Below are 14038 nucleotides of genomic sequence, written 5' to 3' on the forward strand. Positions count from 1 at the left end.
TTTTCGAGATCCCACAGCTGACAGGAATCACCTGATTCTTTCATCCGTCACTTTTTTCCAACGGGCCACTGTGCCTCCACCCTCCGTCTCTGTCACTCACTGTATTTACATGAACTCTAATAATTTGATTAGAGTCAGGAGGGTGATATTGCTACTGTCAGATAAACCCCTTTAGAGTTATCTTACTCGCATTAAGGTTGTAATCTCAGAGGCAGAACTCGATTAACCCAGCTGGATTACTCAAATTCCTCTTGGCACCAGCACAGCTTAGTGATTTCAGTCTATGAAAAAAAAAAATCATGCGATGTCAAAGAAATGGCAGATTTTTTGGTGGGTGACACTTTTAATGTTGGAGCTAACGCTGTAAGTAGCTGAGCTCGTGCTAAGGTGTTATTCCATCAATAGGAAAGAAATGCTTACCTCTTTCAGAGCAGCACCCAAAGCACACCCCCTTTAAATATATGATCCATCGTCCCCCCTTTCTCCTTTTAATTGTTTTAGTTGTTTCTACTATTTCCAGTTATTGTTTTTCCATGTAAAGTGCCTCTGAAATACCTTTTTAAAGCACTATACATCTAAAACATATTCCATTCTATTATGTTACATTCGTGTTAGCTTGTTGTCTTGACTCATTAAAACATTAATGTATTGTGTAGTGTAGCATTTTGTGACAGTGGGCCATTTTTATTGGCTGGATTTAGCTTGGTACACAGATATATATTGGTGTCAGCTCATATTCCAGCGAAGACATTCCAGAATAGAAATGGGTTGGAGAAAGATAAGTAAGATGAATTAGTGATTGGTGAAAGGTCAGACTAGATAGTGTTTCCATTACTTTATTGTTCGGTCTAAAAAAGTCACCACACTTGTAACGTGATGTCTTAAAATGTGTTTTTTTGCCAACCAGCAATCCCAAGCCCCCAAATATGATTATAAAAGCAAATCGTCACATTTGAAGAGCGGGAATGATTAAATCTTTGACATGTTTTGCTTTAAGTGATTAACCATCTAATTGTTTCTTTAATTAACAAAAAATTCACATGACCTTTATAAGACGAGCTTACCCCCGTCGCACACTGGCCATGTTTACAGTAAAACGGCGTCATTTATCATACCAGCGTTCACAGTGTATGTATGTATTCTGTGAATCCACAGTGATGAGACGTTTGTGTGCTCGTCAACGCCCCAAATGTTTCATCTCTTTCTCTTAAACTTTCTGTTGTGCATCCTCTCTCATTTCAGCTGTCTTCCTCACTGTGATCCCGTCTACACACACACACACACACACACACACACACAGCTCCTGGCTCTTTCTTTATTCAGTGCTTCCACTGCATCCCTCCCCCACATTTCTCTCTCTCTCTCTTTCTTTCTATTTCTTTCTCAGCCTCCCTCCTTCCTCCCCTCCCTCACATCCACAGCCACACATCCTGCTGCCGCACCGCCGCTCGCCCCAGCCCTCCTCTTTTCTCGCACTTGTGCTTCCCCTTTAAGACTGCCCTTTCGTCCCCTTTTTTCTCCCTCAAGCTGTTTCTTTTTGATTTTGGACTCCCTACATTCCTCCCTCTAATCACTGTCTCTTCACTCTCCTCTCTCTGTCTGATCACGCTTTCTCCTCGAGTGCCTCCACCGACCTGTAATTAAAAGCAGTTGCCGGGAGGCTGAAGGAGCTGCGCTCAGGTGTAACCCCTGTCTCTTGTTCCTCGGTGCGGAGCCGAGTTTCTGCTGCTGCAGAACACGTTATGTATAATACCGGCGTCAAAATGCCCGCTTGCCTTGTTGCACGAGAGAACGTGGAGCGACCGCTACAAGAATTGAACGTATGTTTGTAGATTTCATGACTGTGGGTTGCTTTAAAGCAGCATTGCATATCGTGTTGTGCATTGCGCAGCAACAATGCAGGACACAAAGGCGCCACTGTCCGGGGCCATCAGGCCCGATTCTGTTCGTTCAGCAATTACTGCCTGCACTAATGCAAAGACCATGAGGCTTAACCAGAGCCAAAATGGAACCTTTCTAATAGCTTCCATCTTCCTGTTTCCGTGATAACAATGGCAGCCGCACAGACAATAGAAGTGTCAGCAAATGCTTCACCCCAGATTTGGCCTATTTCAGCCAATCCCAGGCCCATGTGCACACCTGTATGTTGTTTAATCAGGGTCAGTTTACAACTAAGCTCTAATGATCGGAGTGTCAATGACGTGGAATGGACTGGTGTCCTGACCTCGCCCATTGACCGGATCATTAGCCGGCCGGCTGATTTTAATGAAATGTAGCGCAGGCTGCTTTCAGCTGGAGAGGATGCAGCGGATTGAAGGGCGCAATAAAAGCAGATGAAAGGATGCTGCGAGTGCAAGCAGGTGTGCTTTTTACAAAGGCTGGCTGGCGCTGGGTGTGTGTTCACCTGCATAAATACACACACACACACTCACACAGAGAAACAGCGGTAAGAAAAGCAGTGTCTGTTGCCATATCATTCTCTCCCACGCAGACACAGCAAGGCCTGTATGTTCAGCCGGTAGCGCTCATACCCGAACAGATTCACCTGAGAGATGGCTGTCACCCCACTAACTCACACACACACACACACAAAGCAAAAACTAATGACTTCAGTACTTCAGGCACAAATAGAAGCATTAGTCCTTGCAGCAAACAATTCTCAGTTCAGCAGGCGTCCGAGAGGAAGAGAGGGAGGACGGTAAGGTCGGAGAGGAGCGGAAAAAAAACAGGGCGAGAATTGGTGTTTTCATCCTGTCTTGAAAATAATGACACACCTGGGGAAAGCATCGCAACAAGGAGAGCGTGTTTGTTTACTGTCAAGATGGTCTGCCGAGCGCCGTCATTAGCACTGATGTCGTACAAACGCTGGCGGAAGTCATCTGCAGAAAGCCCGCCGCGCAATCACAATGTAGCGTGGTAACGAGCCAACGGTAGCCGAGGTGCAGCAGCCGGCCTTTCAGCTTCTAATAGAGTAGAAGCGAGTGGGAGTGGCAATAAGAGGATGGATGCCGCAAATGACTGAAGGAGTTAATCACTGCAGTGAAAATTGCTTTTTAAGAGAGCCGCGTTCATTAGCGGAGCAGCACAGTGATGTACGACAGTGCAGGGGATTGTAGGAAACCGGCAGGATGGACGTTAACTCTTTTTGTAGCGGAGGGAAGTTATCCCGTAGGCCGCAGATGTGTAATTGGCTTACCTTTTAAATTTGGTGTTCAGTCAACAAGATGCAGACGGTGGCAGCTGAACCGAGGTCAGGGGGCTGCAGGGAGGCGAGGGCTGAGGAGAGGTGAGATGAGGAGGATGATGAGTGGACGCGACACAGGGAACTTCATCATGTGGTGCAACTTGTTCTACTTTTAGTGCTTCGATTCCCTGAACAATAACATTTCAGCACTTGGCTTTTCAATCACGGCCGGCTTCATCAAATGTGTCACATATCTCATGTAAGACATCTAATGTTAGCTGACAAGGCTGCACATGTATGTTACTGTATGCAAAGTGCTGTATAATGTTAACACTCACAGGAACTGGGCCTGATTTGACTAAAAAGACTAATTTTTAGAGTTTGAGTTTTTCAAGTTTTTGCAACCTTTGACCTTGGAATTGGTAGTTTGACCAAATAATGTTAACACAACGTCCAGCTTTGAGCTGCATCTCACGGTTGTCGCAAGCAGAGTTTCCTCACTTAAACAAGTTTGAGGTTGTTAAGCTTAAAATAAGTTTGACTGATATTTGAGCAGGGAAGACACACGTTTATCCACAAGTTAAAGTTTAAAATTAGATTTTGTGGCAGTGCAGCCCTGCTAGAATGAGATCTTACTCAGAGAGAAAAAGTCTTGCAGCCACCTCGTCAGCTGACACCGATGGCGCCCGAAGCTCGTCTTTCTTTTCGCTAGTCTCGGCGAGTGATTGTACCTCCGAAGAGATGTGCTAGCCTGCTTCAGTTTAGCTCAGCACTCTCCAACATGTTTATAGGCATCATGTCCTTTTCCGACTTAAAGCAAAGCCTCTGCCTGCACGCCACTGCAGCCTTACGCGGCAGTTTGTTGGGATGACGGTGATCCCCTTTTCGACTTGTGCTGACTTCTCAGGTGGTACAACCGGCGGACCGGGCTGCGTTTTGCCCTCTTCATCACTGTCACGCACTGACCGCTTCATTCTTCGGCTTCCCACCGGTAGTCTTTTCTGAACAGGAAAGCACGCCTTCTCATGGCATAAAAGTTCCGATATGTGAGCTCCTGAGAAGTGGTACATAAAACATACATTGTCGATTGAAATGTTTTTAATCAATAACATGCCTATTTCGAGCGTATCCAGTGTTTATCAAAGGATTAAGTTTGCTCATTTGTCATGGGGCAGCAGACTTTGTATGACTCTGAGCACCTCAAAGGCTTCTGAGCTGAGTTTAAGTAAGTGGACCTTGTGTTGTGATTGTTTTTTAGCCTCAACAATGCACCACATGCTGCACCGAACACAATGGAGCCAAATACTGAAGTAAAAATAAATCACAGCAATAACTTGACAGCTTTTTGAACAGCACATGAAGGTTCACTCAACATAAGTGAAATCACAGCAGTCTGCAGGAACATGTGACATTTAAATTGAAGCGACTGAGGGGGAAGGAACAGACCAGTGTGCCATTACAGCAAGAGCCACCTTTGCTGGAATGAGACTCTGCAGAGACAGAGCACAAAAAAAAAAACTAATAACAGAGGAAATGGTATGGTGCAGCAGGATGGCAGCTGAGGCGGGATCGGGATCTGAGCATGTCTTCACTGCCTCTGTAAAACGCTGGTGTCAGAATATAAGAGAACGCTGGAATGAAAGGAAGGAAGTGAAGAAGGAGAACGGCTGAATAAGCCTTGATAGAGGGAGAGAGAGAGTTCAGCTGAGTGAGGCTTTATTGTCCCTGAAGTACAATGACTGGGCAGCTTTTACAGATACAAACAAAAATTATACACATACATAAAACCCAAACACAGACCATTACTACTACTGCTGAAATACTATGTGTACTAATTCTATTCTTCTGACATTAGTGCTGTTGATAATAATGATTGTATTGTGTTTGATGTGGTATAAATATTGTCTATTTGAGAACATGTACATTTTAAGCTGGTTTTCAGGCGAGGGTATGTGTTGTATCACCCCTTTGACCACATTCGGTGTTCAGAACATCTTCATTCAGTGAAATTCACTGGCTCGCTGCTCGCAGCTGCTCGGGCCTCTGGAGAGGTAGCGGTAGATGGGGATGGATAGATGGAGAGAGACGGTGAAATGTACCGTGGAACACTTGTCTCCACCTTCAGTGCAGAGAGCGAACTGGGGGGAGCGAGAGAAAGACCTCACGGACCGCCACAGAGCTGAATTATAGATGAGGTCGAAGGAATGGAGGCACTCCACCAGCTTTTCCCATCCTCCCACCTCAATCCAAACACACACCGAATCACACCCGCTACACCCAAACAATTTTCTTCACACGCGTCAAGCCTCTCAGAGGCGGCACCCATTCACACTGCAGCTCCAGCCCTCCACCTTCCTGTCTTCATGTACACCTAAATCCTGGTTCTGTCTCAACATACACACAGTGTCACACTCACGCATGCACACACACACACTTTTGTAGGCCCTCACCGCGCCTGCATTATTGAAACCCACTTAGCACACTGGCTTTCTCCTGACATCTGACTCACCGAACCGATGACCCATAAGCCCAGCGAAGAAGAGCTGAATTCCCCGATTCGGCTGCAAAAGAGACGAGAGAAGAATGTACTCTGATAGCATTAAAGCAGAACAAGACAGGAGGAGCTAGTCTCTGGTGCTGCTGTTGCAAAGAACAGAGAGCAGGCTTTTCATGTTCTGCTGCTGGAGGAAGGAGAGAATACAACCCGGACTCCGATAGTTGGGACGCCGTGTAAAACATAAATAAAACAGAATGTGATCACCTGCTAATCATTTCTGACAGATAATTGAGAACAGTACAAAGGCAATGCATTTAAAGTCTCACCTCCTCAAATTCAAATTCGGAGCTGCTATTCAAATCTAATAATCATGCTTTGAGTCCTTAAACGCAACAAAATGCCAGTAGTATTAAAAGTATTCTCAAAAATACCAAAACTCAAACTAAAAGCACCTGATTTTTGAAATTTATCACTTCTGCGACTAGAACGGAGAAGAAGCAGCTTTCAAACCTCCAGTAGTTGTGGTGAGCAAAGTGAAAACCGTAGTGCTGCCAGGACCAAAAAGGCCACAAGAGGTATAAAAGCCACAAATCAAGCTTGTGTGAAGTCAGAGAAAGACACTAATGCACTGACATTATGGGCATCAAAGTAGGAAGTGATAGAAACCATTTTTAGCATGTGTGCCAAGTGAATATGCATATAGGGCTGCTGTATTTGAATACCTTATCCTGTGTAAATACACCCATGGGAACAAGTCACAGCTTCAAGATAAGGTACGCTCAGAAATGCTAAAACACACCCTGTAGTCAAGTTTTGGTTGTGATATTTATGGGTGTTTCCATCTAACAAAATCAAACACAACAGAAAAGAAGGCGCCAACAAGCCTCTAGTTTCTATTGTGGCCAAAAAAAAAAACAAAAACAAAAAGAGCCTTTGGTCATATGATGCATTCACTAGAAATGCTATGTGGCATTCATCCAAAAGCAACAGCTCAAAGCCTCACATATATTCAAAAAGAGCTCAACACAATTAGAACCAGGAGGGCCAATACGACTCAAAAGCCACATATCAAGCGTGGCAGTCGGCCAGACAAATCCAGGAAAAGACTCGACATGCATTACAGGCACAGAAGCCAAACAAACTTTCTCAGCATATAGGTTGCATTGTCACTGGCATGAATGGACGTTTGGATACCTTGCGGGACCTGCGCTAGTCCCAGTTTTGGAGCAATTAACAACAGCTTTCCAGACTGACAGTTGGGGTAGCATCTGTCAGTGTGCGCCTTGAATCATTTCCTGTTGGCACATTGTCAAAGTGCATTCATTGCTTGTGTAACTTCCATAATAGTGCAGGGTTTGTTAACTTCGCTAGGTCTGCAAAGTTCAGCCTGTCCTGCTTGGGCTAACTTTGAAAGCATGAGTGATCCTGCCGCAGCAGGAACAGGAATATGCCAATGCATATCTTTGCTTGACTCAATGCAAATGTAGCCACAGGATGACACACACACGCAAAGAATGACTTGTTGAGCTTCCTAAATAACTCAGCGAAGCATGTATGCACACGTGTGTCACAATTGAGCAAGAGAGGTTGAAATATGAATGAGGAAGTGCAGTAAAAGTCCACCCAGAATGAGCGGGAAGTGCCGGCGACTGCCTGAGGTTTCATTTTCTCCCAATCTTTCCAGTGACCCGTGCTTGTTTGCTAATGGACAGAAGCACCTATGAGAGAGCTGGCTGAGCAGGCGTGAAGAGCAGGAACAACAGACGGAACTGCGTCCATGCTGAGAGATTTACTCTTACACTCTGCCAGTGGAAGGATCAGGCCAATAAAACTTTATGGCTGAAATGTTTTACTCTGAAACTCGTCCATCTTGGGAGGGAGTTTCTGCATGATGCTCAAGATCTGCTATAAAAAAAGTAAGTTATATTATTCATATTCAGTTAGTTTCAGTTTCACGCCCAGTGCTTGTTTATCGGATTAGGAATTGCACTTTTCAAATGGATTTTGGAACGAAACCTTTTTAAAAAGTCTGTATGAAAGTATTAATGGGATTTTCGGTTTTAGCCCATGTTGAATTAAATACTTGTGGCTGCCGCTGATGATTATCTCGATTGTGGGTTAGACCGTTATATCTTTAATTCACTGATTAGTCATATTGTCTTGAAGAGGTCAAAAATAATGAAAAGTATCCCCCAAATTTATAATTTCAACACGACTAATTGAAAACCCCCTAAAAATATTCACTTCAAGACGAGAGGACTGAAAAAAGCATTTCAGCTGTCAGTCATGGTCTGGTTGTAAAAGTGAGGAACACTGCATCACCGGTGTTATACAAACGTATGTGCTTCCACAATGGCTTCCACTTTATGCATCTTTGCATTAGCTCGGCAACGACATTTCCCGTGTATTAGACTTTATCTGTCCAGAGAGCAGGTGGAGGAGATGAACATCAAAGAGTTGTGGCCTCGTCTGCCTCAACCCGACACCTTCTGTGCCGCCCGTTTTCGATTACAGAGCGTGCTATTCTGTTTCTGACCCTCTGCATGTAAAGGGATATGACATAATGGGATGTGGGTGTGAATATATGCACCCCTTTTATGTCCATGGCAACCCACGTACCATCCTTCATGGTCCCATCCGATGCTGATACTCTTCTATTGTCTTTTTTGACAGCAGGTCCCATCACAACAATTGATTCTTATTTCAGATCTCCCGTTACCGTTCTGTATTTTAAAATGAGCTCATGTCTCACGAACCACAGGTGTCCTGATAAAGTTTGTGACTCATTTTAAGGTGGAGTCGGAGTTGGAGTCTTGTTGCACAATTGAAAGTTTGTTTCTTTTGTTTCAGTGCCTGAACTAAAGACACTTTGATTGGGCCGAACTTGTGATCGTCTGGTTGCGAGTTGGTCTCACTAGCTGCTGCGAGGTGCTTTGTTTTGTTTGGATATCCCCCCTGAGTGCTTGTTAGGTGAGGTCAACAGACTGGTCAGAGACTGTGGGTGGTGCTGAAAAAGCCGAGAGACGCTTTGTAGTTCAGATGAGACGATACCAAAGCCTTTCCCATGTGGAAAGATGTTTGTGAGTTTTCCTTGTGCCGAAAAAGAAAGGGGGATTTAGTCTCACAGGGCATCGTCTCTCTCACACACACACACAAACACACACTGAGCGCAGCTTTACTGCCTTGAGTTCTTATAAAACAAAGGCCTTTAAGCACTGTGGAGAGGCAGTGCATCATTTGTCATTCCACCTATGAAACCGTTTAGCTGATGTGGCAAAACTTTTAAAGCCCCAAACCACCAAGTGTGAGATTGTGTGTACTGAGGTGTGTTTGCCGTGTGTGTAAACGCTCGCGTATGTGCACATACTGTGGTTGTGCACTTCTGCTTAAAATTGAATCACAGTTTGTGGAGCAGGGTGTGGATGGTGTGCCACGTATACAGGAGTAGTGTAGCTTTGGCGGCCCTCTCTGTCGATAACCGCTGCTGGTAGACAGATTTGCCACTTCATGAGCAAAAATTCCGGAGGTAAGTTGATTAACACTGCACAAATGTAGGAAGTTCATATGAAGTAGTCCCCAATATGAACATGCCAGCACTGTGACTTACTGAAGTGCTACTATTAAGCTTAATGCTACATTGCTAAACTGCTCATATAATGTGAAACAGTGGCAGCTGAGCTGCTAGCCGGTGTGCTAATACTTTGCTTTTTAAAGTGTACTGGGTCTGAGCAACTGTGGTGAACTGACGGCATGACTGTTCCTGTCCAGACAATAGATGGCAGCACAGAAATAGACACAAGCCTCCCGCCCATCATTCCTGCACCCAAAGAAACAGAGTCCAAGTGTTGCTTAACTAGCTGCTCTCAGTGGTGTCAGTTACATTTAGTTCAACATCTGTACATCTGAAATATATTTTTATATAAATTTATGCTTCCAAGTGTTTCCTGCTGCTCATGATGATTTACAGTACGTGAGGGGAGAAAAGAGGAGATGAGAAAAATGGGTATGAGATGCAAATGAGATGTTAATTTGGTCTATTTTCCAAGATTTTCATATTGTTTTGTCATTTTAAATTAGATTTTTTTTTTTAAATCAAATTGCACATGCACTGATATGGCATTTTTATTCGGGTTAAGAAACTAAAAGTAAACTTAATGATGCAATTTGCGCCTCGTTAAGCGTCGGCCCTCCCACCCAGTCCCACTGTAGCCATGACAACAGACAGAGCCTTCCCTTGTCTGCCAGCCCCAAATTCATGAACCAACCAAGTTCAATGTGAAATTGTTTCAACAGGTCAGCAGTGGCAGCACACACACACACACAGACTGATCAAATTAGGAGCAGTTAAGCGGGAGAACTCCTCCTCCTGGCACGTACTCTCTCTCTCTGGTTGTTTATCGCTCTGATCGGCCTGCATGTCTCCAAACCAAATGTTTGGGCTGCAGCAGTCTGGGCTTTTCTGGACTCTCCAGGGGTGCATGTGCGGTCCCAAAACCTTTTAAAACATTCCCACAGAGGCAGAGCTGGGGGTAGAGAAAGAAAGGGAGAGCTTTTGTTTGGGTGGAGAGGAGCGATGTGAAATCTACAAGTAGGACCACACTGATAAGATAAACAATCAGTGTTGAAGAGGAGCTATCTCTCCGCTCTCTGCCTCCTCTGATTTCAGACTGTCCTCCAATAAAAACTTTTGCTTGTATAAACACAGGAACTCAAGCCGGCCCGAATCACAACACACAAAGAGTTCTTTTCTGAAAATTTCCTCTTCCCTCAATTCAGTGCATTCCAGATCTGAACGCACGCCCAGTTTTGATTGGCTGGCATTATTGCGTGAAGACGGGTGATGGGTGTAAGTGGTTGGCCAGATTTGAAAGAGTTTTTAACAGACCGGTTTGTCCTGAAATGCTTTTACTCTACCAAGGAATGTAAGTATAGATGAAAACAGAAGATTGCAGAAGTCGTTAAGATTTGTGACCACAGGGTGTTTCTGTGTGTGTTGACTCTAGGCCTGTTTTGCCCTCTGTATTGGCTGTTCAGATATTAGCTGATAGTAATAATAGTGTGCTGTATCTTATCGTTCACGACCAGTAACAACAAGCATGGCTGAAAACGAAAGAAACATTACTACCAGCTGCACGGTGGAGGAGTTAGTTCCTATAAAAGGGAGCGATTTCAGTTTCGTGTAAGTGGTTTGATTACAAAAGATGTGCAACAAACCACAGTAAAATGTAAGAAATACAAGAAGACTGTAACAGCGAGGGGGACAAACTACATTGGCCAAGTCTTTGGCAAGTTGTAGTCTGTATTTTTTTTTTATATATTGAAGGATTGTCATTACTGCATGTCATCCCCACTCTCTCCCCTTTGCTGTCTCTCTTCAGGTCACCTTATCCAATAAAGGCAAAAACATGAAAACAACATATGCACAACTACTTTGATTAATTAATTAATTAATTATTGAATTATTGAAGAAAAACAGCCAAAATAAACCCTTAATAACAATTCTCAGCAGCTTGTTGTACGCAAAAATAAGAAAATTTGACTCTCACTCACTTAAAGGATCTTGATTGTTTACAATGGATATCAACATGTGACGTCTAACCAGAGTCCTGTTCCCAGAGGCTGGTTTACTGACTTATTTGGAAACCCATTTGGAGCAAAAACATTCTGCAGGACATTTTATTTACACCAGTCTATGTTCCAAATGCGAGGGCCTTCCAAGTTTAACTCAGCATGGGGTTTGATGCTGCCCACTCATTATGTATTCACTGGGTCAATATTTGCTTCAAGATTAGTCAGTGTTAACTGTCCCTTATTTTTCAGAAGGGTGGAGACTACAGAAAGCCTCCATTGCAAACTGGAGCGTTTGAGAGACGTGGGTGTCCAGGCAGGAGAGGTCTAATGAAAGATGCTGGTGATTTTCATGATGGGAAATGTAGCATCAAATATCTTCAAAACTTCACCCACACTAGGGACTAAATGTAAACTATATCTCGGCTTCTGCTGCACCAGTTTTGACAATTATTTACCCTCTTCCATATCTTCCATCTTTGTGACAGTGCAACACTAAATCTCTAGATTACCCCTCTGAGCTGTCGGGTTGGTCAGGTTTTTGCTGTTGTTGTTGCTGAGTAATTGCCAACAGGTTAGTCAGCAATCTTGGATTTATTCTGATTCAAATTTAAGACAAATGCTGTTTTCTTAACCAGAGCTACAGGTATGCACACATTGCCTGCTATTTGACTTTTAAAACTCCACCCTGTGCCTTATCTGACAGGCAGCATCGCAGGGGAGAGGAAGTTTGCAACAATAGACTGGCAGCGACTGGTGACTTGAGCACATTGGAATAATTTCTACAATCATGTCTTGGCTTAGAGGTACCTGGGCATCCCTGAATCTCCTGAAAACACCTACATCATGCCTGCAGTTACTCTGTTTGTAAGTGCTTTTGTATATGGATTGGTGATGGGGTGTGTGGACTGGTGATGGGCTGAATAAGTTCAGTAACTTTTGTGGTAAATTTCCCCTTTTTTTTTCTATTTCTGTGACTTCTCTATATTTATATTCAAAACATTTCCAGTAGTAATGCTCTTCAGAAATTTTAACCATTAATGTTTCAAGCTAGTTGGTGGTTTGCTACTTAATGACTTAGTTATTGTTTTGTGGTCTAACATAAAGGCATGTAATTATTAGAAACAACGAGACCAGCAGCAGCTCAGCTTTGATTGTAATGGATTTTCTACCACTTTTGTTTTAACCTGCTCAATCTTTTAAACTATTGATTAATTTAGCTCCCAATTTGGCATGCAACCTGTCTGAACTCCCATGTTGTTCTATGTAATTTGCCTGCTTTGCACAGTTAGCATCACAGTAATGCATGCAGGCACAAAGGTTGTTTTATCATTCACAGTTTTTAGTCATATATTTCTCATGTCTCATTCAACTAGGGAGCACACTGCTCTTCAATGCTGTTGCACTGCCTGCCGCTTTGTAAATTAACTCCTGCATCCTGCATTAGCATTTAGGGGCAATTTTGGAAGGTTTCTCTTTCTGTTCAGCCTCTCGCTCATTCAAATATCGGATGTCAGGGGCCGTTGTCCTCGTCCACACGAGCAGAGCGAAAGAACCAAATTCAAAACCTTATGCAAAAATAAGCAGTTTGAAACCTTGGCATGTGTGTCTTAGAACATCCATGCACAGTATTTGAATATAGTGCACATGACAAAAATAGCTGCAGCTCCTCAACCTGGCAGATCATAGTTTCAATTTATTGATGTTTCCAGAATCTATAAGGTCACATGAAATTTAGCAGCATCAAGAAGCTTCTGCTCGATGCTGAATCCTCCTAAATCATGACTCTCACACCTTTCCTACCCCATTCCCCTGTAAATCAGTTCAATTTATACCAGCTATCAACAATGTTGAGAGTATCAGCAGCAGGCCAAACCAAAGGTTTTTTAATTAAAACGACATTATCGTGGTGCAAGTTGCATTTTTTACCCGAGTTTTTAGACATAACAGAGAACGTAGCTGCAGTGAAAGCGAGAGCAAGACAGACTTTGTCATATTTTTATTAAAGGAATAATAATTAGTTTAAGCCTATTCTGATCTATGCCGCTCTGTAGTCTTTACAGCCAGAAGATAGTTTGAGCTTAGTGTTAGCATGAAGACTGGAAACAGAGGGAAACAGGTAACAGGTGCCTACCAACAATAACTGAAATATTGCGTCATATTTAGTTTATCTATACAAACAACAAAGTCTAAAATTAACATGCTGTGACTTGAGAGAGGTTATCTTTATGGTTTGGACAGAACTAGCCGCGTCCCCCTGCCTCCAGTCGTTAAGATAATCTGAAAAAGATGGCAAAATGGCATCTCCGGCCAACCAGAGCCTTTGGTTTCAGGAACCCGGCCTCCTGGGTGAAAGTCCTGTGTCCCCTCTAAGGACTTGCCCACTCTTTACGCTGTCATCTTGCTCTGAGCATCTTAGATTGATTCAACTTTAATTACACCCGGGTTTTTTGGCCCCAATAAGCCCTCCAGCCAATTGCGAGCCGCTGTCCTAAATCTTTGCATCACAATGACAGCCTATAGGAGATTGTGCACCAATCTGTGACTCTTCAAGTCATCCCAAAACCTGACGTGCGGCGCCTGTGCGTTTTTGGCGAAAGAGAAAGAAAACCCCTTCCCTTCCCATGTGTATCGACGGAGAAAGAGAGATGAGTCTTTTATTCACCCATCGCTTCCGCCTCTTTGTATTTTATGGCGAGCTGTGTGGGAGACAGAGAGGAGTGGAGTGGAGGAGGGAGTGAATGTGAGGGGGAATTGAAGATGACAGATAATGGGGGATTGAAAGAGAG

The 14038-nt window shown here is 43.6% G+C and overlaps 1 protein-coding gene across 7 annotated transcripts in view; it reads left to right on the top strand.

Moving 5' to 3' along the window:
• mgat3b (beta-1,4-mannosyl-glycoprotein 4-beta-N-acetylglucosaminyltransferase b) overlaps nt 1–14038 on the top strand; it is a 70970-nt gene that overhangs the window by 38851 nt on the left and 18081 nt on the right. For 3 of the 7 annotated variants that reach the window (XM_041966254.1, XM_041966262.1, XM_041966270.1), the window contains exon 2: nt 11956–12116. The exons of 3 other annotated variants lie outside the window; for them this stretch is intronic. In XM_041966254.1, the coding sequence (XP_041822188.1) occupies nt 12040–12116 (77 nt within the window). In that variant the 5' untranslated portion in view covers nt 11956–12039. Of the gene's footprint in view, nt 1–7457; nt 7598–11955; nt 12117–14038 lie in introns of those variants that run through there. One more of the 7 variants, XM_041966302.1, reaches the window with a different exon arrangement.

This window comes from Chelmon rostratus, chromosome 3 (genome assembly GCF_017976325.1).
Source record: "Chelmon rostratus isolate fCheRos1 chromosome 3, fCheRos1.pri, whole genome shotgun sequence".
Classification (NCBI taxonomy): domain Eukaryota; kingdom Metazoa; phylum Chordata; class Actinopteri; order Chaetodontiformes; family Chaetodontidae; genus Chelmon; species Chelmon rostratus.